Source organism: Vitis riparia, chromosome 18, assembly GCF_004353265.1.
Source record: "Vitis riparia cultivar Riparia Gloire de Montpellier isolate 1030 chromosome 18, EGFV_Vit.rip_1.0, whole genome shotgun sequence".
NCBI lineage: Eukaryota > Viridiplantae > Streptophyta > Magnoliopsida > Vitales > Vitaceae > Vitis > Vitis riparia.
This window is the reverse complement of record NC_048448.1, coordinates 35,649,676-35,675,153: the sequence shown is the minus strand read 5'-3', so window position 1 is coordinate 35,675,153 and position 25,478 is coordinate 35,649,676. Positions and strand designations below refer to the sequence as shown.

Sequence of the window (25,478 nt, the reverse complement as noted above, 5' to 3'; positions counted from 1 at the left end):
ACTTTCTTTCTTTTTTTTTTTATTTTTTATTTTTTATTTTTTTTTTATAGTTTATTAATTTCTTTTTAAGATTTTGTTTGATTTTCAAAAAAGATTAAAAAAGAAATGTTAAAAGAAAATGAGGGTTATCAAATTTATAGTCATTCCATAATTTTAATTATGTACTTTGATTACTTTTTTTAAAATTTTTTTTATATAATATACATTAGAATAATTATATTATTATTATTATTATTATTATTATCATCATCATCATTAATAAATATTACATATTATTATATTATTCATGATATTATAATTATTATTAATATTACATTAACATTATTATTTCTATTTTTATATATAAATATAATTCTTAAAGCTTGTAAGTTCTAATTATTAGAATATTTTCTTGATAGTTATATTTTAAAGTAAGATAATTCAAAAATGATAAAGTTTATATAATAAAAATATAATAACTTTGTTTTTTGTTTTTTTTTAATTATGAGAATAAAAAAATAATTTGTAATATTATTATATGATATTATTGATATTAATATTAATATTCTTATCATTTTTTTTATGTTTTAATGAAACAATACTTTTTAAATTAATTATTATATCATTTATATATATTACTATTAATATCATTCATTTGTTTTGTATTTTTTGTTAGTCATTTTCTTAGTGCCATGATGCACTCTAAATTCTGCAACCAAGAAAGAATTGGTATATTATTAAAAAAAAAAAATCATGGGATTTTTTTTTAATATATGATTGAAAAATTCATAAAATATTGAGAAAAATATTTTCACACCCTTATATTTCATACATAAAATTTATTTTTTAGAGAATAAAACTTTATTTATTAGAGAATTATTGAACACAACCATCCAATTTTTTTATTTATTTTATTTTTTTATTTATGGAAAATTTCTCTAAAAAAAATCATTTTTTTAAATTTATAAATTTATAAATTTACATACCTGAAAGTTAAAACCAAAGATGGTTGGATAAATGTCCTTGCATGGACTATCGGTTACAGCTCAATCATGTCTGGGGAATTGGAGTGAGACTGCCTTTTGCATTCCTTTTTCTTTCCTTTCTTTTCAAAGGCCCTTGGCTTTCGATTAAAGGAGTTAACAAAATGATCAGCAGCGGGATAGCCTCTTCTTCTACCACTGCTTCTGCTGCGACTTGTGTTCTTGATGGTAGTTATGATATCTTGTATGATGTCTTCTTAAGTTTTAGAGGAGAAGACACCCGGAAGAGTTTCGCTGATCATCTTTACACTGCTTTGAATGGAAAGAGAATTCACACCTTCAGAGATGAGGAGGAAATCAGAATGGGTGAAGCTTTAGCGCCAGCAATCTCAAAAGCTATTAAAGGATCAAGAGTTTTCATCGTCATTTTCTCAAAGAACTTCGCTGATTCCGGGTGGTGTTTGAATGAACTTGATGAGATCATGGAATGTAGGAGGATAACAGGAAGAACAGTATATCCCATTTTCTACCATGTGGACCCGTCCCATGTGCGTAAGCAGGAGGGGGATTACGGAACGCCATTTTCCGTGTACGAAGAAAATGCAGACAAGGAAAAGATGGCGAAGATACAGAGGTGGAAGGCTGCCTTACGGGAAGCTAGTGAACTAAAAGGAAAACATGTGGAGGAGCAGTAAGTATTACTTCTCTCACTTTTCAGTTACAAAATTTCCCCTTATTCTTTGCTTTAGCTTTTTTGTTAGTACATCTAGAATTTTTACTAATACAACAATTCAATCAATAGTGCAGTAAAGTAAAATAGATACAATCATTCACATGGTTCGAGATCAATCTGATCTACACCCATAGGAGGGAGGGGACTTGGATGATGTGTCATCCCTGAATGATTAAACTCTCAAAGCTCTTATATGGACTGAACTCTTATGCACACACCTTATAATTGAACAACAATAGAGATTTCCTTGAGAAGAAACAATTGACCTCGTCTCCCTTAGCACTCTTTTCACTCACAACTATTCTCATACCTTGGAACAAATAATTTCCCTTATGCCAATATATTCTAGGTCTGGACTCCATATATCAGCGTCTTGTCTCACTACACATGGTTCCTAGAACCACTGGAGAAAATGCCATAACTCCTGTTAAGCATGTGTATTGGTCATAACCGCCCATTCAGTTTGACCACACAACATTTCCCAAAACCAATGGAGAAAATGTCGTGACTCCTGTTAAATGTGCGTATTGATAACCACTCATTCAATTTGACCACACAACATTCTAGAAAAATGTTTATTAGTTATATTTTGATAGTGTGCATCCCCTTTTGGCATTAATAAAAAGTCCTTCAAACTCCCAAACCATTTCACGAAGTATGTGTCCAGATAACCCAAAGTTTATATAAAATAGAAATAGACAAAAAATACCCTTTTCACTTACATTCACTATTTTTGTCTTTATATCACCACTCTTTATATATCACTTTCATAAAATTCTCCATTATTTAATATTTTTTTTATTGTTTTTTAAAACTCTTTTAAAAATAATTGAAAAATTAGTATTATTTTCTAAACAAAAATTATATTAATGATTCAAAAATTATTTTGAAAAATACTTTTGAAAAAAAAATTAATTTAAATGAATAAAAATTATCTTTTACATTTTACAAGTAAATAATTTAATGATTAAAACACTATTTAAAATAAATATATTTACTATTTTTTTCTTTTATACTAAAAAAGTATTTTAAAGTTTATTTTTTTACTATTATAAAATAAAAAAATTAATTTTTTTTAATCTTCTTCCTTCTTTATTTTAATAATTTTTTGAAAATAGACTTTTGATAATAAGTTATATGAAATGTTGCAAATTTGTTTATTAAGGAATTTTCTTAATAATTTGACTTAATTAAAAATTTATTCAAATAAAAAAAATAAAAAATAAAAAGAGAGAAAGAGGATGGATAAAGAATTTTTATTTTAAATATTCAATTAAAATATTTTTCGTATTTAGAAATGGATTATATTAATATATAGTATAATAAAAATTGGTTTTTTATCATATAAAAGGGTTGAATGGTATATTTACCAATTTTAAATGAAAACAGAATTAAAAATTGTATATATAGATTATATTTGAGTTTGGTTTTAAGATATTTTTGGGACAATTGTGTTTTGGACCCAGTTGGACCCAAAAATTAAGATTTGGCCCATGAAAGTTTCATAATTGATGAGAATGATATAAAATATAAAGAAACCAATATACCCTTCAAAATTATTTTGAGTATTTTTTATCACAATGTTTGATAAACTTTTTTATTTTAATTTTTTTTAATAATTATTCTGAAAATTAATTATTTTTAGAAAACTATTTTTTTAAAATATATTCTAAAAATATATCATTTAAAAAAAATAATTTTGACATATTTATAGTTATTTTTTACATACATAATTTAAAAATATATATTTTCCAATATGTTTGATTTTTAATTAATAATAATAATAATTTTTTTTTATTTTTTTTTGGAAAAGGGTGTATTTTTTTTTCCAAATCACTAAATTAAATTAAAATTTATTGAGGTTTACAAAAGAAATAAAATTTAAATTAATGTTTTTCTACTTTTTTTTCGTAGTCAATAAAGGTCATTTTTGAAAAGATAAAAAATTCACATCATTCTTCTCAATTTTCACTCTTTTTCTAAGTCTTGGGCTTAAATAGTGAACTTATATGGATCAAAACTTAGTTTTTGGACTAACTAGGTCCAAAAGACAATTGTCCCTCTATATATATATATATATATATATATATATATATATATATATTCTCTCTTCCCTTCTTGTTAGCATAAAAATATTAGCTATGTACCAATTTTTATATTTTTTCTATTAAAATAAATTCCTTTAACTTAGTCTAAAAGATTTTATAATAAAAAAATAAATTTCATTTACATTCCCATAAGTTTAGTGAAATTTCATCAAACAACACCTCTATAAATATATTCCATTTATAAAATTTATTTTTTTAGAGAGGTTTTAGGTAGAAAATTCACATAGATGTATTATATAATTCTTTAAAAAAGAAAATTTATTCTCTATAAAAATAAATTTTATAGATGAAATACACTTAGTTATAGGGGTGTTAATTGACAAAATTTGAAATTAATGGTAATTTAGTATATTTACACCAAATATCAAGGAGAGTGAATGAAATTAACCATACTCAAAATGGTTGTACCTTGGATATGCATATATAGGACTTGTTGAGCATTTCAAATTTAATAGTGGTTAAAAAGGTTCACAACATGTGTGTAAGTGATAAGTGTCAAAGTAATTCCTCACCATTTTTTTGGGAACAAAATTAGTTTGTTTATGAAGGTTGCAGTCCAATTAGTATTGAGGGAGAGAATGGCTGCGTAAAGTTTAGAGAATGAATGGCTTAATTCTCATTGATAACTTTATACACATATTTATACAATCTACAAATTATAAAAGAATAAATCTCCAAAAGTTAAGGAGGTAAAATCAAGAAACTAATTACCTAAAATCATAAAACTAATCAACAAGAGATATTTACAAGATTTTTTAAGAATATGAAAAGTGAATATTACATGCTTGTATCCTTATCATGCCCCCCTTCCCCAAGATGGTGCTCCATTGGAGATAACAATCTCGACTCGAAGAAGTTGAAGACATTGATGAGATAGAGGTTTGGTGAGAGCATCCACAAGTTGATATAAAAAATAGACATGTGAGACTCAAAGTTTATCACTTTGAACCTTGTCATGAACAAAAATGAAAATCAATGGAAATGTACTTCATATAAGAGGGAAATACTAGATTGACATAATGATAAGTAGCTCAAATGTAACCACAATAAATGATCGATAGAGATTGTAAGGAAACCCTAAGTTCATGAAGAAGAGACTTGATTCACAATAACTTGGAAGCAGTGGAAGCCATGGATCAATACTCATTGTGGATGATCGAGTTACAAATCTCTGCTTCTTGAAACTCCATGACATGGGATTGGGAAAAAGAAATACTACAAGCATACTATAAAAGTATAATCCTTAGAATTGCTTGCCCAATCCGCATTAAAGAAGGTATGAAAAGACAAAGGGGAACTTTATTAGAGTAGAAACCCATGATCAACGATACAACGCAAATAATGAAGTAGTCGCTTGACTATAGTCTAATGTCCCATCGTTAGTTTATGCATAAATTGGGATAGCTTGTTAACAGAAAAGACAATATCTAGACTAGTGTGAGAAAGTTATTCTAAGCCCCTAACTTGCATATACTTGATAGCATTCATGAAAGTGAGCCATCATTAAGTGAGAACTTGATTCATTAAGAGAGGTCTATGGACTTCCTTGGCTTGAACAACTTTGTCTTGTCTAGAAGATCATGAATATACTTTTTCTAGGAAAGAAGTAATCCATGATGATGAGGTAAAACTTCAATGCTAAGGAAATATGAAATAGCCTTGAGATCTATGATGGAAAATTGACTAGGAAGTTGTTAGGCTAACTTGCTAAGAGCTTGAGAATCATTACCTGTCAAAACAAAATCATTTAGATAGACATGAAAGTAAATGGTGAAACCATAACTCTTGTAGATGAAAAGAAATATAAAGAACCAAGAGTTGACAAAACCTTTGGAAAGAAGAAACTCCCTCAACTCCTTATACTAGGCTCATGGAGTTTGTTTAAGTCCATAAAGAGCCTTTTTCAACTTACACACATGATTGGTATAATTGCGATCAATGAAGCCTCATGGTTCAGTCATGAACATATCCTTCTTCAAGTGGCCATGAAGGAAGACATTTGACATCAAGTTGACAAAGAGGCTAGCCACATGATAGAGCTATAACCAATGTAAGTATGATTATGGTTCATTTTATAATAGGGTTGAAAGTATTATGATAATCAATGCCAAGATGTTGGTGAAAGCCTTTGGCCACAAGCCTCACTTTATACAAGTTGATGGCCACATCAAGAGTCCATTTGATATGAAATAATGAAACACCTATTTGCAACTTACCAAATTTTATGAAGGATGAGAAGGTACCAAGTCCCATGTACCATTGTTCATGAAAGCATTGAACTCATTTGACATAGCTTGATGCCAAATAGGAATCTTAATGTTAGTTCAGTAGTTTTGGTTGTAAGGTAAATGAGGTAAAAGAAAATTTATGTTTGGGCTTGTGGGTATTGTTTTTGTCTTTGCTAATCATGGAATTTTGGTTTTGCCCATAAGAAGTATTCCAAGTTCACAATTTCATGATTTTCTTCTTTCAAAATTGGAGGTGAGCAAGGTTGAGATTTGTCTAAGAATCTCATGAAATCGTAACCTACAAGAAATGTATGAAATTGAAATCTTCAAGAGGTGTAATTATTTATGGTGAGTTTGAGAGGGGTTTAGGCGACTACATTGATGGAGATTATGGTTTGATTGTTTTCAAAAGGATTTATGATAGCAAGATGAGAGAACAAGGAGGCAAAATATTTAGGGTTTTTTTGGAGTGTTAGGATTGACATTGGAGCACCTTGGGCTTTGATACCATATGAAGGTTGTAGCCAAAGTACTATTGAGGGATATAATGAACATGTAAAGTTTGGAGAATGAACGAATTAATTCTCATTGATGAACTTATACATATATTTATTCAATGTACAAATTATAAAAGAAAAAATTTCCTAAAATCAGGCACCTAAAATCAGGAAACTAATTAACGAGAGATATTTACAATTTTTTCTAACAATATGGAAAGTGTATATTAAACAACTAGTATTTTTATAATGATTCCTACCTTATATGCGTCTGTGTATTGTTGCATTTATCATGGGTGTTCACCATGCTCTAAGATAGGGTTGTTAATTACAAGAAATAAAAATTTTGGTGTGTTGAAGATTGAACTATAGGGAAAGGGAAGAGCTGAGGATGCCTATGGTAGGCCAGGAGGTGAATTGAAGTGATTTGAGTGAAATTTTGGAATTATGGTATATATTTTTTCTCAAAATAGAGAAGAATTTTAATGGTTAAAAATTTAGATAAAAGGTTATGGAAAAACACTAGGGATAGGAGATCCCTCCTAGAGACCTTTGCATCAACTCAACATATACAACCAAGGCTTTAAAATGAAAGTAACTAGGGAAAGATGTGGTCTTGAATGTGATGGACATTGCACTCGAGCCCTAACTTTGCGACAAACTTTGCAAAATCACATGATGATAGCTACAAGTCAAGTCATTAAAATCTTACTCTATGTGACTTCTTAAGCATTTTATAACCTAAAATAGAGGTTTAGAAAATAAATGGAATATCTCTCTTGATTTATTGGAATGAACAACTAGTACCTTTATAGAGAAAATTTTAACAACAATATAGAATCTAGGCTAAAATAAATCCCTAGAATATAGGAAATAACCAGATAGAATCTAGGCTAAATTAAATCTCTAGAAAATAGAAACTAAAAATTCAAAGAGATAAAACTTTTTAATCACCTACTATTTTGAATTTTAAAAATAGAATATTAATAAAACTAAAAGATAAAACACTTAATTCTAAATAATATTCTCTACACTCCCCCTCAAATTGGAGAAAAATGTCCAGTAATCCTAGCTTGTATGTTAGATCCTCAAAGTTTGTCTTGGCAAACCTTTTGTTAAGATGTCTACAGTTTGTTTCTTTGTAGGAATGTAGGTAATGCATATTAACCCTTCTTCCATTTTTTCTTTGGAGAAATGATGATCAATTTCAATGTGCTTTGTTATGTCATGATGAACTAAGTTGTGAGTTCTACTTATGGTAGCTTTTTTTGTCACAATAGCAATAGCTCTAACCAAATCATGACACAAATCCCTTGAACAATAGACCTAAACTCAACTTAGTGTAGCAATTACACGATATTTTTTTACTTTATGCACACGTCAACAAATTTTCCTAAATAAATGTGCTATAACTCGAGGTAGACCCCCTCTTATCTTCTACTAACATGGCCTAATAAGCGTCAATGAAAACTTCAATCTTCTTCTTTATTCAATCAAACTTATCTTGATGTAAATACTGAAAAGATTATTAGCCTTTCTATATCTTGAAACTTGGAAAAACTGTTTATGAATTGCATTTGGGATTATGAGGGTTTTGCATTCCCTCAAGGTGTCCAGAAGTGCAATAAGGAGCATGTGTCGTGCTATATCATGGATGTGAGATCCAATATAGGTTTTGGGGTATAAGTCTTAGGGATAGCTTCAACCAAGTAATTATGTGTACTTTTCTTTGAGATGAGCTCTACTATCTCTTGACTCTATGATTATCACATTCACAAAGTCTCTAGAAGACTTTGTAGGTGGTTTTCCATGTATAGTGTGTCTTTATATGCAATTGAATTTCTCTTTTAATTGATAAATTTCTTTAAGAGGAATAACAAAATAAAAATTGGGTTGTAAGTATATTTGTGTATTGACAATTTTGGGTCAAAATTCCAATTGTGCTTCTCTTAGTTCATAGCTTAAAATCCTCCCTTAGACTCTTGCCTTTTTCAAAGTGTTCATGGTTGAAGATGACTTGAGGAGATGGTAAGTACTTTTGAGGTGTTGGATGATGATAAACATTGATCAACCATGTTTTAAACTCTTATCATTTTATTGAAAAAGAGAGTGATTACTTAAGGAGTGTAAAACATAGCGTTTAAATAAGTTGGACCGATTTCTAATTGATTGATGGAACTTAAGGGTAATAGTTTCTATTGTACCTAGTTCTTTTTAATTATTGTCTGATCGATCAAACTTCAATCACATCTGTATTCCTTCAACTTTTTCCAAATGACTCTCAATAGTTGGATGAGTTCTAAAACCTTAATATTTAAGCCACCTTTCTAGGAGAGGAGAGACAACTATGAGAGTGAGAGTTGAGCTTCAAGTTTTTCTAACTAAATTGGGAGAGTGTTTGCCTTGAGAGAAAATCACTTGGGTTTGAGTTGAAAATCAATTTTCGAGTGAGAAATTTTCTTTCCAAATGGGTTGATTCATTGTGTTATTCATCCTTACTCTCATACTCATAATTTTGGGATAAAACCAAAATTTCTTCTTGTATAGATTCAAGAAGAGGCTAAGATTAAGTTTGATATGGATTCCAAGTATGCTCCAAAATAAGAAAATTAATAGCTAAAGTTTGAAGGTTCTAGACAAGTGGTTTGGGAGGAATGAAAGCTTAGACTAGGTAAATCCTTGTACTTAATTGATTTTCTTCATAGTGGATGATTTGATCACTTAAGGCCAATGGATTTTTTATCTCTTCAGAGATTTTCCACGTTAAAATATCGGTGCCATTATCTCTCTATTCTATATCATACTTTGATCATTTTTCATTAGCTTATGATATTTCCATCATGATACTTTGGATGATTAATTCAATATAAGCTGAAATTAGATCATTGAAAATTTGAAAGAATATGGTATATTTTAGTTTTTGGTGTTGATGTCAAGGACATGTGAAATTGTATTTTTGTGTTGATGCAATATCTTACATAACATGATTGGGGAATGTTGATTCATATGTATGTGACTTGCATTGACTAACTTATTGGGAGAGTATTGATGTATCTATTGTTGCTTGTGATTTGCTTGATGGTTGATAGGATTGAAAAAGAAACTTAAAACATTTGAGAAAAATAGGGGAATTGTAAGCATTTGTAAGATGCCATCTCAAATTATTTTAAAAACACATATTCAGCCCCCCTTTAGGTGTTATCCATAGGTGAAATTCATTTTCATGGGACCTAAACACTCCTGTGGAGGTTTGTTCTATTGGATCCCTTGGTCGTTCCATTGAAGCATGCCAAAACCGTCACGACCAAATCAATCAAATTGATTTCAAAAAGATGACCTTTTGTTACAATGTTATGATTGGGGCTTCGGCTTCGTCCAACGCCATTACCCCTTGGTGTTGGAGGTCAAGCAACCAATAGTCCCCTACAATTCACTTCTTTGGTTGAGGATGATGGTAGTTGTCCTCAAGTGGCTCTTGAGTCTATAAGACTCTAAGTGCACTTGAGCGCCTTCACCTGTGCAATATTAAAAAGGACTACCTATTCACCCCTAATCAGTTTCATAACAAGATTCTAAAATTTCATGCACCAAAAGCTAACATATGATCTTACATATTTTTACATGTTATTTTAATTTTTCATTGGCACATACTTGATATAATCATATAATAATATTTAATGTACCAAAAAAATTTCTTTAGTTGGCTTTGTCCCTTTATTAATGTATGATTCTATTTCTGCACAAGGCAGTTGCTGTGAATAAAACATGTTACGAATGAATTTTCATGCTTTTTCTTGTCATTCATAGTACATAAATTCAGATCCATCGTAAGTTTTATTGTGCATTTTAATTCAGGCATGAGTCCGTGGTTATAAAGGAAGTCATTAAAGAAATTTGGGATGAAATGGCGTCTAAGCCCTTTATTATGGATAGCCCGAGTACAAATGAATTCATATTGAAGGACTTAGTTAAGTTTATGAACATTCAATCAGAAGATGTTCACATGATTGGGATTTATGGAGAGGATGGACTTGGCAAAACAGCGATTGCCCAAACTATTTGTAATGAAATCTCTTCTCAATTTGAGGGATGTAGTTTCCTTGCAAATATTAGAAAGGTTTCCAAAGAATATTTTGGTCTACAACGTTTACAAGAACAACTTTTTCGTGATATTCTAGTGCTAAGAGGAAATCGAGAAATAATCTTTCACAGAAGGAATGATGTGATAAAGCAGATCTGTTGTAGAAAGGTTCTCATTATTCTTGATGATGTGGATGAGTTGGAACAACTGCAATTCTTAGCGGGAGAAAGCAATTGGTTTGGCAAAGGAAGTATGATCATTATAACTTGTACAGACAAAGAGATATTAACAAGACACAGCGTGAAATTATCATATGAGCTTACGAAGTTAAAAAATCCTGAAGATGTTCGCCTCTTTACTCAGCATGCCATCAGTAAAGGACGATCCCTCTGTAACATTCATAAACTTCTAGAGCGTGCAATCGATTATTGTTGTGGCATTCCTTTGGCCCTTAAAGTTGTGGGTACTTTTCTTAAAATGAAGACACGAGAACAATGGGAAAAGGCATTGGTTTGTTTGGAAAGACATCAAGGAGAATTTAACAAGAAAAATCTAGAGGATGTGCTTCGCTTGAGTTTTGAAGAACTAAGGGACAACGAGAAGGATGTATTCTTTGATGTTGCATGCTTCTTCAATGGAGAGCACATAAATTTTGTTACAAAAATATTGGATGGGCGTGGCTTCTCTGCAAAAAATGGAATACAAGTTCTCTGTGAAAGATGTCTCCTAACTATTTCAGATCAAAAGTTATGGATGCATAATTCCATACAAGATGTGGGTCGGGAAATGGTTCGCCAAGAAAATAAGAAAGAAGGTAAAAGAAGCCGATTATGGGATCATGATAATGTTGAATACGTCTTGACACATAATAAGGTAATATATATACCCTTCTATATATGCTATTCCATATATATATATATATATATATAAATATATATATATAGAGAGAGAGAGAGGGAGAGATAATGCACCAACTTATCCTTTGCTTTTGCTTGTCAGGGGACTGATGCAATTGAAGGCATAGTTCTAGACTTGTCTGAAATAAACCAACTACAGTTTACAACTGAAGCCTTTGCAAAAATGACTGAACTTAGAGTGCTAAAATTCTTCATGGGATGTAAAAATGTGTGTGAAGAGAATTGTAAAGTGCTCTTTTCTGGAGATTTGGAACTTCCTGTTTCTGATTTAAGATATCTCCATTGGCATGGATACCCTTCAGATTCATTTCCATCAAATTTTCTAAAGGCAGATGCGCTTCTTGAGCTCCATATGCGTTATAGCTGCCTAAAACATCTTAAAGAGGACGAGGTACGACCATTTTTTATCTGTATATTTGCAATAAGAAGTGTTAATGCAAGGCTAATTTATTCAAGAAAATTTCCTTGTTCACAGGGATGTTTTCCAAAGTTAACTGTCCTGGATCTCAGTCACTCTCGAAATTTAGTAAAAATCTCAAACTTCTCAACCATGCCAAAGTTGGAGAAACTAATTCTTGAGGGTTGTACAAGTTTGCTCGAGATTGACTCATCTATTGGAGATCTGAATAAACTTAGTTTCTTGAATTTGAATGGCTGCAAAAACCTTGATAGTCTTCCCAGCAGCTTTTGCAAATTGAAATTTCTTGAAACCCTTATTGTATCTGGTTGTTTCAGACCAGAGGAAGTGCCGGTTGACTTGGCGGGACTGCAAATCTCAGGGAACCTGCCCGAAAATAGAACTGCTACGGGTGGAAGTACAAGTCAAGTTTCTTTCTTTGGTTTATGCTCATTAAGGGAATTAGATCTAAGTGATTGCCATCTAAGTGATGGAGTGATCCCCAGCGACTTTTGGCGATTATCCTCCTTGGAAAGATTAAATCTAAGCGGAAACGATTTCACTGTAATTCCAGAAGGCATCGCTCAACTTTCGAAGCTAAGTGTCCTTCAGCTTGGATATTGCCAGAGGCTTCTAGGAATCCCAAATCTTCCCTCGACCGTCCAAGAAGTGGATGCACATGTCTGCAGTTCCCTGAGACCTTCATCCAACTTCAGAGATGCAACAACCATATTATGGAGAATTCAGGTCTCCTCTCTCTCTCTCTCTCTCTCTCTCTAACTGTCTATCTATCTATCTATCTATCTATCTATCTCTCTCTCTCTCTCTCTTTCTCTCTCCCTCTCTCATGTTAAACCTTAAACTTCATGGCAGAACCTTGCACCAAATAACGAATTCTGTATTCTTCTTCCTGGAAGTGGAATTCCGGATTGGTTCGGGGATAGGAAAATGGGATGTTCAGTGGCAATAGAGAAGCTGCCTCCGGAATGGCATCAAGTTAACTTCCTGGGCTTTGCTGTATGCTTTGTATTTGCGTCAGAGCATGAAATACCTGAGCACACTCCTGTAGTATCATGTAAAATAAATGATTTCAGATTTTCCTACGCTTTCTCATGTGGCCGTGGAGAAAATGAATTTGTTGAGTCAGATCACCTGTGGCTGGCATACCAACCTCGCGCTCGAGTTGAAAATTTTCACCCTTACGATTGGACTCAAATTAAGGCTTCATTTGAAGTCTTTGGCATCGGTACACGCAATAAGGTAAAGGAGTGTGCCATTAGTCTTATATACGCTGATAGGTAGAGATTACAACAGAACAGAGGTGGTGGCATCATCCAGGTTTTCGTCCAACTTTCAACAGCTCTTTTCTGTAGTTTGATTTTGAATTTTTCTCCAAAGAAAGGCTTTGTGATTCATTTATGTGAACTTATTGGCAGAGTTACAGGAAATTGCTGTCCAATGGAAGCTTCATTATCACTTGCTGGTGCAGTTACATGAAGGTTAAAATAAATCCACACATGACTATCTAGTTGTAGTTTTACTTGATGAGTTGTGTTATGTGCAAAGGAAAATCGACAAAACTCTCGAGAAAAAGAAGATCAGATCATCCAAAGTTTGGTATAAATACACCTAGCCATTGTTAATTTCAAATTTTGTTATTTAGTACCCTCATAAATTTATTTCGTTTATTTGATGAGTTGTGTTGTGTGCAAAGGAAAATCTGCAAAACTCTTGGGACAAAGAAGAAAAAGAGTTCCTTTCACTCTAATAATCCAAAGTTTGGTATATTTACACCTAATTAACCACTGTTGATTTCAAATTTTGTTAGTTAATACCCTCATAAATCTATATGTTAATCTACTTGATGAGTTGTGTTATGTGTAAAGGAAAATCAACAAAACTCTCGGATTAAAGAAGAAGAAAAAGATTTAATTTCACTTAGATCCTCTGAAGTTTAGTGTAGATACATCTAACCACCATTGATTTTAAATTTTATTAGTTAGTACTTCTTTAAATTTATTTTATTTATTTTTTAAGAGAGATTTTAAATAGATGTGTTTAATATTTTTCTAAAAGATATATTTTATTTTCTAAAAATAAAATCTGTATATTAAATATATTTTTAGGATGCTAATTAACCAAATTTGAAACCAACGATAATTTAGCCTATTACGCTAAACATGAGGGGTTGATGAAATTAACCCTAAGAAATTTTCATAAGAAGAAGTGATTGATTATGCAAATGGCATCCAATGGAAATTTGATTGAATTAATATCAATTATTACTAACCTAGGGTTAGAGAATCTTTGATCGTGTTTGGTTTCGAAAAATACTAAGAAAAGAAAAAAGTGATAAGAAAAATGGTTTTCTTGTGTTTGCTTTCACCATGGAAAATACAAAAAAAATCAAATATAATTAAAATTTGTTAAAATTTTATATATTTTTAAATTTTTTTATATAATAGAACTAAATAAGTAAAATGAGGTTCAAGAAACATATAAAAATATTTTTGTGGACATGTATTTTTCATGTACGCCCTCACTTAATCGGCGAGATTCACTTTTATTAGTGAAAAATTAATTTTGGAAAAGTTGAAGCTGCCACTTTTATTTTATTTTAAAAAGGAAAATAAAATAAGAAAGAAAAACCCAAAGAAGTGACTCCATAGGTTTTGGAAAAGTGTGTATTTGAAAAACTCGAGTCTAGGTCCGAGGATCAGGTTACCTATTGGGAAGGTAGCTCTAAGAGGTAGCACCCTTCTAAGCCCTAAAGAGGTCTCTACTGACTAAGTTGAGGGGAATGTGATAATTAATTAATTGATTGAAAATACCTAGGTAGATTGAGGTAATTTTAGAATTAACATACCAAGCCAGAAAGTCAAACCATGATCATAAAAGAGAGTTAAAGTGTGTATCTAAACTGCTTTTCAAGTGCTATCATAAAACATCAAAGTTAGTATATAAATATAGTATAAAACATGTGTTTTATCTAAGCAAATCAAGCATACATCTAGGCATCCAAGGATGATATCAAGCGAGGATATAGTTCTTAATAACATACATATTCATGAAACTTTAAAATGGGAAGATAGAGAGTGTACCTGTGTAGCAAACGTTAGTGATTCTATAAAAATGAGGTTAATTCACCAATAATAATGATAAGATTAAAGAATAATAAATAAAAAAAATAACTAAACCTACATATATACACTTAGAATGTCTCAAGTCAAGGAAAGTTTACAAGTATGATCAAAAGTGACTAAATTACCAAAAGCCAAGGAAATATTATTAAAAGGGTAGAATATTGGTTCACAAAATAAACTCCAAATAAATATCAAGAAAGATTATCTCACCAAAATAAAAATTATGTAACATCTTTAACATGTCTAGATAAACATCCAATAGGCCAAATTAATCGATTATATTCCAATCAACAACAAATTTATTCACAAAAGGGTTACTTCACAAAAAAAGTCAGCAAACGATTAGAATAGAAGATTGTATAAAATAAATGTAAAACAAATACATAGAAGTTAAGTTTTATCAAGAAATTTTTTAGAGAACATCTCATATATTTCTAGTTTATCATCTAAGTGACCAAATTAATTAACCGACCCTCATTTAGTACCAGATTTCATGATGATGATAATAGGTCCAGAACAGAGCATCTTTTAAAGGTATTCAACAATTGATTTTTAAAAATAACTTATAGATGTCCTAAAATCATACGAAAATTCATAAAACTATATTAATGTATTTATGTTATATTAAAAAATAATCTTAGGAGATAAAACATTCATAACATATTAAAAAAAAAAAAAAAAAAAAGCATATCTCAGCTCTAGAAGAGCACTCATGCCGTGGGTGCAAGAATAAAAAATTATATCTTTTATTTCACAAATTATTTAATAATATTTTATACATTAAAAATTAAATTTAAGAAGTCTAGAATAAAAAAAAAGTTCAAAGAAATTAAAGAGATCATATATTAATTTAATTTTGTAAAACAAGACTGAGTGTCAAAAACAGAACCTTATGAAAAATTGATTTATATCTCCTAATTGGAAACCAATATTTGGCCCAATAAATATTCTAAAATCTAGTTCAATGAGTCTGGAATGTCATAGAATAGTTAGAAAAATATAAAAGGGTTTCTAAGTTGCCAGATTCCAATTTATAGTTGTAGAAGTACAATGCACTATAATGAAAAATTCTAAACTAACTAAAATGAATTAAGATAGATCAAGACAAATTTCAAAATAAAAACCGCACCACCTAGAAGCCAATTTACCAAAAAAATATAAGAAATACTTAACTAAAAGAATGGGATCAAACCAAATCAAAGCATGAACTATAACCCCAAGGATCGATTAAATTAATGATGAAAAATTATACATGGACCTAAACTAATAGAATAAATTAAACTAAATTAAAACAAGAATTTTAAAGAGAGAACTTACCTTCCACCGTGTAAGAGGGGCTGCTGTTAGAACGCTCTTAATCCTTCCAATCTGATGCTTTATATGCTGCATGTTCTAAAAGAAAATCCGGAGACGTCCTCAAAGTGGCAGCTTCTTGTCATATTCTTTGTATGGTATGGTTGCCCTCCAAATTCATCAAAACGTGTGGATGCCTTTCACAAAATCTGGTGGTGCAAAAAATCTGTGCGTTGAGGGGCTTTTTGAGTAGCAGCTTGCTGTGTAAAATCCACGGAAGTAGCCTTGATGGAGATTTCTTGGTGCGTCAGTTAAAGATCCAATGCATAATCAGTCCGGTGCGTCTTATGGAAGATTTGGACATTCAATGCATGCAGTTCCCTATTCTCTAAGCAAAACCCATGAGAGATCATAGAATGAGAGCCTCATTCAGCAAAAGAAAATTCAAAAACCCTAGACACAAAGTCCTTGTACAGAAACAGCACCACCGTCCCATATTTCTTCTTCTTTTTCATGACCTTTTCCGCTTCTTCTTTTGGCCAGCCGGATAGGTGCGTGGACTGTATGCTTCCCAAAGTGGCAGCCGTGTGAGTGAATCTCCTTTACGTGGAGATGCGTGCTGAATCTTTCTTCAAAGGAGTGGTGCGTTCTCTTTCCGGATGGAGATGGTGCCTCTTCTGATACCGGAAACGCAAGTCGGAGAGGATTCTTCTCCCTTATTTGTTGAACGGTGCGGCCGGTTGATGGTTCTTCCCCCAAAGACGTAAATTTCCCCTAGACTATGTTGTAGATGGTGCGACCTGTGTATGTGTTCACTTGCAGGTGCGGCTACAACTCATTTCTTTTCCTTCAATGGTGAGGATGCACCTCCTTGCTTCAATCAATGATGTGGCTGCACCTTTTCTCTTTCAATGGTGTAGTTGCACCTCCCTTCCTCTGATGGATGCATGCTCCCCCAGATGCAGTCATGCTTCCCCAAAGCTTTTTCTGGTGCGGCCGAATTCGAACCCTCCTTCACGTGCTAAAAATTTTCCTCTCCAAAACTCCTCCGCTTCAATGGTGCGGCTGCCTCTCTGCCCTCTCTCAATCGATCTTTATCACTTCTCAATCAATCTCCCTCACGCTCAATGGCGCGACTGTCAATCCTCACGCTCCAGAATGGTCTGCAAATCATCCTCCTCTGCTAGAAAAAAAACCAAAAACTCCTTTCAATACCATACACGCTCGTCCTTTCTTCTTCCCCCTCTTGAACACAGCCCCACTTCTGTCCACATACACGCTGCATCATTCCCTTTTCACTTGCCAAAACCAGCTTTGGTAATCTTCCTTTTGGAAAAAATGACGCTATGCTCACTGGACTGATTCTCCACTTTTCCAAAAATAAAAATAAAAATCACAGCCCCTTTGGTAAGTTTCCTGAGCACAACCTTACTTCCCATAAATGTCTTGTTGACTCCACCAGCTTGGACATGACACCTCACCAGTCCGTGTGTCTTCGTCATTCCTTTCCAAAAAAAAGAATTCTAACCCTTTTCTGTATCTTCCCCAGAAACCATCCTCATTCATCCATTATTTATATTCTTCTTTCATTCCTCGAATCCATCCTTCCAAAACCGGTGTGGTCCCTTTCCATGAGCGTCTTCTGCACCTTCCCGTTGACTCCACCTGCATGGGAGAAACCACTCACCAGCCCGGAGAGAGCCAGCCAGCATCCGCGTGCTGTTGAATCACCTTCCCAAAAATATTCTCCATCCTTGAGGACGTTTTCCAGCTCCACTTTCCCTAGGTTTCCTCATGCCAAATAAAAAAATAAAAATAAAAATTTTTAAAAAGCAAAAATCTATGAAGTCGAAACCATTCCCGTCATTCAAAGTCAACATTCATTTCACTAAAATTTCAAGAAGTCATTAAAAGGTATAATACATAAATAAATAAATATTAGACATATTTAATAATAAAAAAAAAAAAGAAATTAAACTAATGCAACATATAATAATAATCGAAATGTTAAACTCAAACCACCTAAAATAAAAAAATTCCTTTCATGTAATCATAAAATAAAATAAATAAACAAAATACAAATAATAATAATAATAATAATAATAATAATGAAATAATATAAAATAAATCAAAACTCACTTAATCCTAAAATCAATCAATAAAATAAATAAATAAAGGAAAACAATAAAACAAATCTAAGTGTATCTAAGTGGGCCTAAGTCTAAATTAGGACTACCAAGAGTCGCAATGGGATTAGATGAATCCCTCAACCAAAGTTTCCAAGGTGGCTTGGAAAAAATAAGCTATATGAGCAGTAATGGGCCACCAGGGAGTTGTTGTAAAGTGCCAAACGAACATGTAATAAGACATGTGCTAATAAGACAAAATGAAGGGTCTACAATTTTATTGAGTTTAAACTATTTTTTATTTTCTTTCCTTATATTTTTCCTCTCTATTTTCTTTTCCTCACATTTTCTCTCAAATTTCCCGAGAAGCAAACATAGCCTAAAGGTTCCGACAATTTATAAAATTCAAGTAAATCCTAATCATTAAATGATGGTATTTACAAAAAATTATGAGTGATTGTGTAATATATTCTTCATATAGAGATGTGTTTGTTCAAATGACATGGTAGTTAAATAGTGGAGTTAGAATGTAAATGAAAAAGAAAAATAATTTCTTTTATGAAAAATATGAGTAGAAAGGGGCAAAGCGTGAAGTGAAGAAAGCTTTTTACATCCCTAAGTTTTTTTTTTTTCCAACTTGATTTACTATCCATGGCTAACTATTTTTAGGCTTTATGACTGGCATTTAACCATGGGTGATTTAAAACTACCTAGAACAAAATTAAATAGAACCCCCAAGCCTAGTTGGACACGTTTATTAGATTTGTTCTTAAAAACCTGTTTTTAAGAATAATTTTTAAAAATAGTTTTCTAATGTTTTATTGAATAGAAGTCTATTAATTTGAGAACTTAAAATGTTATTAACTTATTTTCTATATTTTCAAAAAACTTTTATTTGTAGTGTTTTATTTTCAATTGTTTTTCATATTTATACCATTATTTTTTAAAACAACTTTGGGAAAAACAAGTGAAAACGACATAAACAATTAAAATATGTTTGGAAACTTGAAGATTCAAGGGTCAAGTTTATCCAAGCCCATGCCCAAGACAAGTCAAGATCCAAAGTCCAAACTTGAACCATGCCAATTGATCAAATTTTAGGCATCAACGAGTCAAGATCTAAGTCCACACCCTGGCTTCAACCAAGCCAAAATCTAAGTCCATGTAATAGCTAAGACACACCAAGGTCCAAGCCCAACCCAAGATATGGCAAGATTCAAGCTCAACTCAAGATATGTCAAGATCCAAGCCCGACCCAAAACATGTTAATCTCCAAGTTCAGGTGATCAAGGAATGACAAGATCCAAGCCTAGCTTAAGAAAAGCAGAGGTTTAAGCTCTACTTTAAGACACATCAAGGTCCAAACCAAGGTTATGGCCTAAGGAAAGTTAAAAAATTAGAGAAGAGACTACACTCACAAACTTACAAGTTCATAAAAGTCAATTTCTTCCATAATTTTTCTGTTTCTTTAAAAGTTACACTAATCTTACTTAAAATTTCCAAATGTTTCCAAACTTCAAAATACATGAATGCATCACGAAAGGCATTCTAGGATCCAATAGTAAAAGAGAATAAGACAAAAACATGAGTCCAAGAGCTTTTCCACATTGCTGGGTGAGAGTGTTTATCTAGGTTGACAATTCCGAACAAAATTCTTAAGTGTCCCCAGACTCGGTTTACCAATCCTTCTTTGGACTACTTGACTTTGAAGACTAAGACTTTGCTAAGAGGCTGAGGTATGTAGCTGAGTGTGTGGTGATTGAATGTGAATCAACCCTGTTTTTAATCTTTAAATGTGTTAGAAAGTTAGGAGAAATGATTTTTGGTGCAAGGCTTTTATTCCCCTATTTCTGGATCAATCCAGGTGCAGGGGCAGATCAATCCAACTAACTTATTTTTTAGATCAAATCTCAGCCATTAGATTAAGGACTTCTTTTTACACTTTAAAAAACAATCTTTTCTCATTTTCTAGGTAGAGACTGCATAAAATGTGGAGAGAGTTGCAACCACTCCATGTGTTCTTCATTTTCTCAAATCTTTTCCTAATTTGGGGGTTTTTATTGCAAAGAAAATCCCATTCTTGTAATGTTTTCCAAACTAGTTTTTAATGGATTTTCTTGAGCAATAAATGGGTTGATTCATTTCTTCATTCATATCTCAGTCTCTCATTCTATTTGGGTTTGTGCAAAAACCCATTTTCTTCTTTTGTGGATTCAAGAAGAGGCTGAGATTGAGCTTGATGCGGACTCCAAGTGTGCTCCGGAAGATGAAGGTGAGAAGCTGAAAGTGAAGGTACTAGTTAAGTGGTCCGGAAAGGATTGGTTGGCTTGAGCTAGGTAAAACCTTGTACTCATTTTTATTCTTCATAGTGGAGTTTTTCAATCGATGGTAGGCCTGTGGTTTTTTATCTCTTCGAAGGTTTTCCACGTTAAAATCTGGTGTTAATTGTCTCTTTCTTTCACTCTAAACTTCGATTTAATTTCTGTTTTTGATATCATTGATTACTTAGGCATACATGTTGAATGGAAGAAATATGAGGTGATATAAGTGTGATGATCCATGGAATATCCTTAATAATTTTTCTACTCATTTTGGTTAATGATATCATGAAGTAAATTGATATGAGTTGAGGAGATAATTATTCTTTTGATTTACTTTTTAGGATTGTTGAAGCATTTGCATGTGTATTGCATTTATAAATTGTTGGGAGAGTGTTGGTGCATACATTCTTGCATGTGGATGTTGTGCTTTGTTGAAAAGTTGTTAGAAGAGAAGTTTCTTAACATTGAGAAAGTCTAAGGTTAGGTAATCTTTGTTGAGAGAAATTTTAAATTGTTCTACAACACCTATTCACTCCCTCTCTAGGTGTCCATTATTAAGATTCACATTTTCACTAGGCATCATGGTGGTAGGGGAAAAATGGTTCAAAGAAGATAAAAATCATGCTTGAAAACCCCTTTGGAATGCCTTTTTTCTGTTTTCATTTTTTGGGAAACTATGTTAATAAAATATAAAAAGTGAAAAATACCCAATAAGTATCTTCAATTGTTTTTTTAAATCTTGAAAATATATAATATTGGAACAAAAATCACATGAAAGGCTTGGTGCAACTGATAATCTAATGGGAAGATGAATATCACAAATATAAAAATATGAATATAAAAAAATATAATATCATATCTATGTGAAATAAAATATCTTAAAATAAATTTATAAATATTTTTTATTTATTAAACTAGGGATTGTCATGAATGGATATATTTTTATATAAAAATTAAGAGTTTGTTTTGTAGTGTGATTTAAAAAAAGTTTTTTACTTTTCAAAATAGAAAAAACCATTTTTAAAATATATATACCATTATTCGGTAGTTGTTCTTTATTTTCAATTTTTAAAAATAAAGTAAAATAAAGAACAATTTTATAAAAAAAAAAAAAAAAAAGAAGTAGAAATTGCTTTAACCATTTTTTAAGAACAAAAGGAAAACATAGATAAATTAAAAAAAAAATTGGAACATAATATCTATTTTCTTCTCTTTCCACAATTCAGTATTGATGCTAATAAAAAAATCTTTAAATATGATCATCTTTGAATTACACATGTTTTTCTAAATTTCCCTTATCATCTCAAAAACCGATTTAATTATTATTAGAAAGTCATGAAACCAAATAAAATTATGAAGTCATAGACCAAAATTCATTTTAAGTGACTTGACTAGATATTTTCTTTGCATATAATCATATTTTTGCAATTTTGTCAATAGGCAAATAAATCATAAATCAAACAAGATTTAATGCATTGGATTTATTAATGAATCTAGTAATTTTTAAAAATGACTTGAAACTTAAATAGTGATATCCCAAAAATTTATAAACAAAAATTGGTTTAAAATGATTCTATTGATTCTCTTCTATATAAAACTATATATATATAATTTTTTTCACTACATAAATAAATTTCAAATTAAGTAAGACTTAATGTTTTGGATTCAATTATAAGTTTAGTAATTTTTAAAATAATTTAAAATTTAATCATGATCTAATTAATACCAGAAAGTTATAGATAAAATTTTAGTTCACAATAAATTTGTTATTTCTTTTCATTAATTATATAAATTTTCTCACTAGAGAAATAAACTTCAAATCATGTCATATTTTGTATTAAATTTATTAATGAGTTTAATATGTTTTATAAATAATTTCGAATTTAAAAAATTGATCTAATATATTAGATATTAAATCAAAGTATTTCATAATACTCTATCTTTAATTGAGTACTAAATATATGAATGTAATGAAAAACTTGACTCATTTACTTGTTAAAAAAAAGTTAAATCTTATTTGTTTTTAAATTAAAGATTTAAATAATTATAAATTTTAAATTATTATTATTCATTTTTAATAGAAAAAAAACCATTTATGCTTTTACGAAGAAGTTAATATCCATGTTTTTATAACATACTTTGTGCTTTGATTATAATATTATTATATTTCTATTCTACAAATAATAAGAAGTAATACTATCAACCTCTCAATATTACATCTTAAGTCCTTGAGTTATATGATCAATTGACTTACTTTAACTCACAAAATGCATATGTTGAATTTCACTTAAAGAATTACTATGGTCATAGTTTTCCTAATTACATGTCCTTAGGATCTCTTAAAGGGACATGTTGCCTCAATCCCATGAAATATCATAATACCTATATTGAAAACATATGTTGCCACCAGCTTCCATTGATAGTAACCTAATTCGTAGAGAATATATGATTACCTTAAAGTCTCCCCCATAAATCAAAATCTCCTATTAACTTCAACACATGCTCAATGTTGAGAGTTTATGCAGTATAGTAGCTTAATGAATCATGATTATCTGATAGCTAATGTCATCATTCACTATAGATCTTGTCATATAATCATGCACGCTAGTGTGCTTACCATGACAAAACCATCATGATGACTAAGACAAGCCATTTCTTCAATTAGAAAGTTATGCACCATAGTCTTTGATGGATTGTCCAAATTCATGAATCAATTATGAACCACTCATCTCCTTCCAAAGAATTAATGACTTGTATCTTTTATGCAACTTCTAATGCGCCGAAGTCATGTATAATACAAGTGATATAGGTGTGGATGTTTTGATAAAAAAATTAATGCAAAAAAAGATAATAAATGGAACTAGAATCATAAATAAAAAAGTTAATTAATTAATCTAAAATTAGTCACAAAATGTCTTGTTTTTTAGGGCTTTATCTCAACAAATATTGGCTCCCATTGAATTAAATTTTGAAAAGAACTCAACATTAACTTTAATATCCTATGATATTAGAAGATAATATAAACTTGGGTCCATGACCTACTATCCACTATATTCAAACTCACCATGTTCGTAGTCTAACAAAGTATATACTATTAACTTCTCAAAATTACTTCTCTAATCCTTGAGCCTTAAATCCTCCTATTATGTGATCAACTAATATACTCTAACTTTGTGAAAACATATATCAAATTTAGGTCAAAGAATACGATGTCCATAGTTTTCCTAATTATATGTCCTTAGGATCACCCATAAGATATCATATGGCCTATATTAAGAATACATGTTGCCACATTCCTTAATTAAGAGCGGCCCAATCCTTAGGGAATATATGACCACCTCAATGTCTCATTCATAGGTCCAAGTCATTGAGGACTTCAATATTAACTTAATATTTTTTTCAAGGTTGAGAGTTTGTATAACATAGTAGTTTGGTGAATCATGACTACTTGATAGTCAATATTATATTTCATTGAAGTTCCTATTCAATGTGTAACTATATATATCAATGCATTCCCCATGAAAAAATCATCCTGATAACCAAGACAAATCATTCATCTAATTATGAGATAGTCCATTATAGTCTTTGATAGATTACCTAAATTTCTAAACTAACTACAAACTTCTTAATCATCATTTTGTAAAGAACTTATAACTTGAATATTTTGTGTAACTTTTAATGCATCTAAGTCATATGTAATGTAAGAGATAGAGGCGAGAATGCTCATACAATAATTAATGCAAATAAGGATAGAAAAGGGAACTTGAATTATAATAAATAAATTTATTAATAAAATTTTATTCTATCCATAGAAGCACAAGATTTTTTTCCTAAGCAAATCATTCTTCATTGCATAAGCCTAAACAACTCATTTCCAAATGCTTCTTTTGGAAGAGTACAAGAAAAGCCTATGGAATCCATTGTACTAAGACCCATAAGATCACCCAAGGATTGAAAATCGGGACTCAAAACTAGTCATGATCGCATAACTCAAGAAATCACTTAGGAAAAGAAAGGATTTTCGCTTGTTGGATTTGTAAAAGAAAGAATAACATTTTTTCAATGGTTCTAACCTAATTTATATAAGATTACAAAATACAAACTAATAGTATTTAATTAAGTTCTTGAGCACAATCTTAAAGTTCGGCTACATTCATGGAACTTTTTGCAATCATACCCTCTTAAATTCCTAACCCAATCTTGGAGTACCACAGAAAGCTTAAAGATCATTAGTGATTTTATAAAGGATATTGACAAAAAAGAAGATCATTAACCACTAATCATGTTATTTAGAGAATATTCGATCTATTGAATCAAATCATATCTTTTATAACAATAGCTTAACCCTTTTCACTCTTGTACATAAATTCGACTCAAATGATTTTGAAATTAAATGTAACATGCTATTAAGTGAATATGGTCACTCAACTCATAAAATTTCACAAAAAGATGATTTAAATTCACATTTTTTTAATAACATTTTTTTTTTCTTTTCGATGTAAAGAAATTGCAGAAAGTTTTTTCACTTGGAACTACTAGACATATTGCATTCTCATGGTAATAATTTGGGGTTATTTAAACATCATTTTCATTTATTAAACAGAATCAAGAGTTTCTTTAGAATAATCTACAAAATTAATTGGTATTGATAGATGGGGTTTTAACTTTTAAG

At 30.9% G+C, this 25,478-nt stretch overlaps 1 protein-coding gene across 1 annotated transcript; it reads left to right on the top strand.

Annotated features, from left to right (window-relative positions):
• The first annotated feature begins 1,006 nt into the window (after positions 1-1,006).
• On the top strand, positions 1,007-13,616 carry LOC117905793 (disease resistance protein RPV1-like). The gene is made up of 6 exons (XM_034818661.1): positions 1,007-1,653; positions 10,384-11,482; positions 11,609-11,917; positions 12,002-12,670; positions 12,797-13,183; positions 13,360-13,616. The coding sequence occupies exons 1-6, from the start codon at positions 1,007-1,009 to the stop codon at positions 13,450-13,452; spliced, it is 3,204 nt and encodes a 1,067-aa protein (XP_034674552.1). The 3' UTR covers positions 13,453-13,616.
• The last annotated feature ends 11,862 nt before the right edge of the window (positions 13,617-25,478 follow it).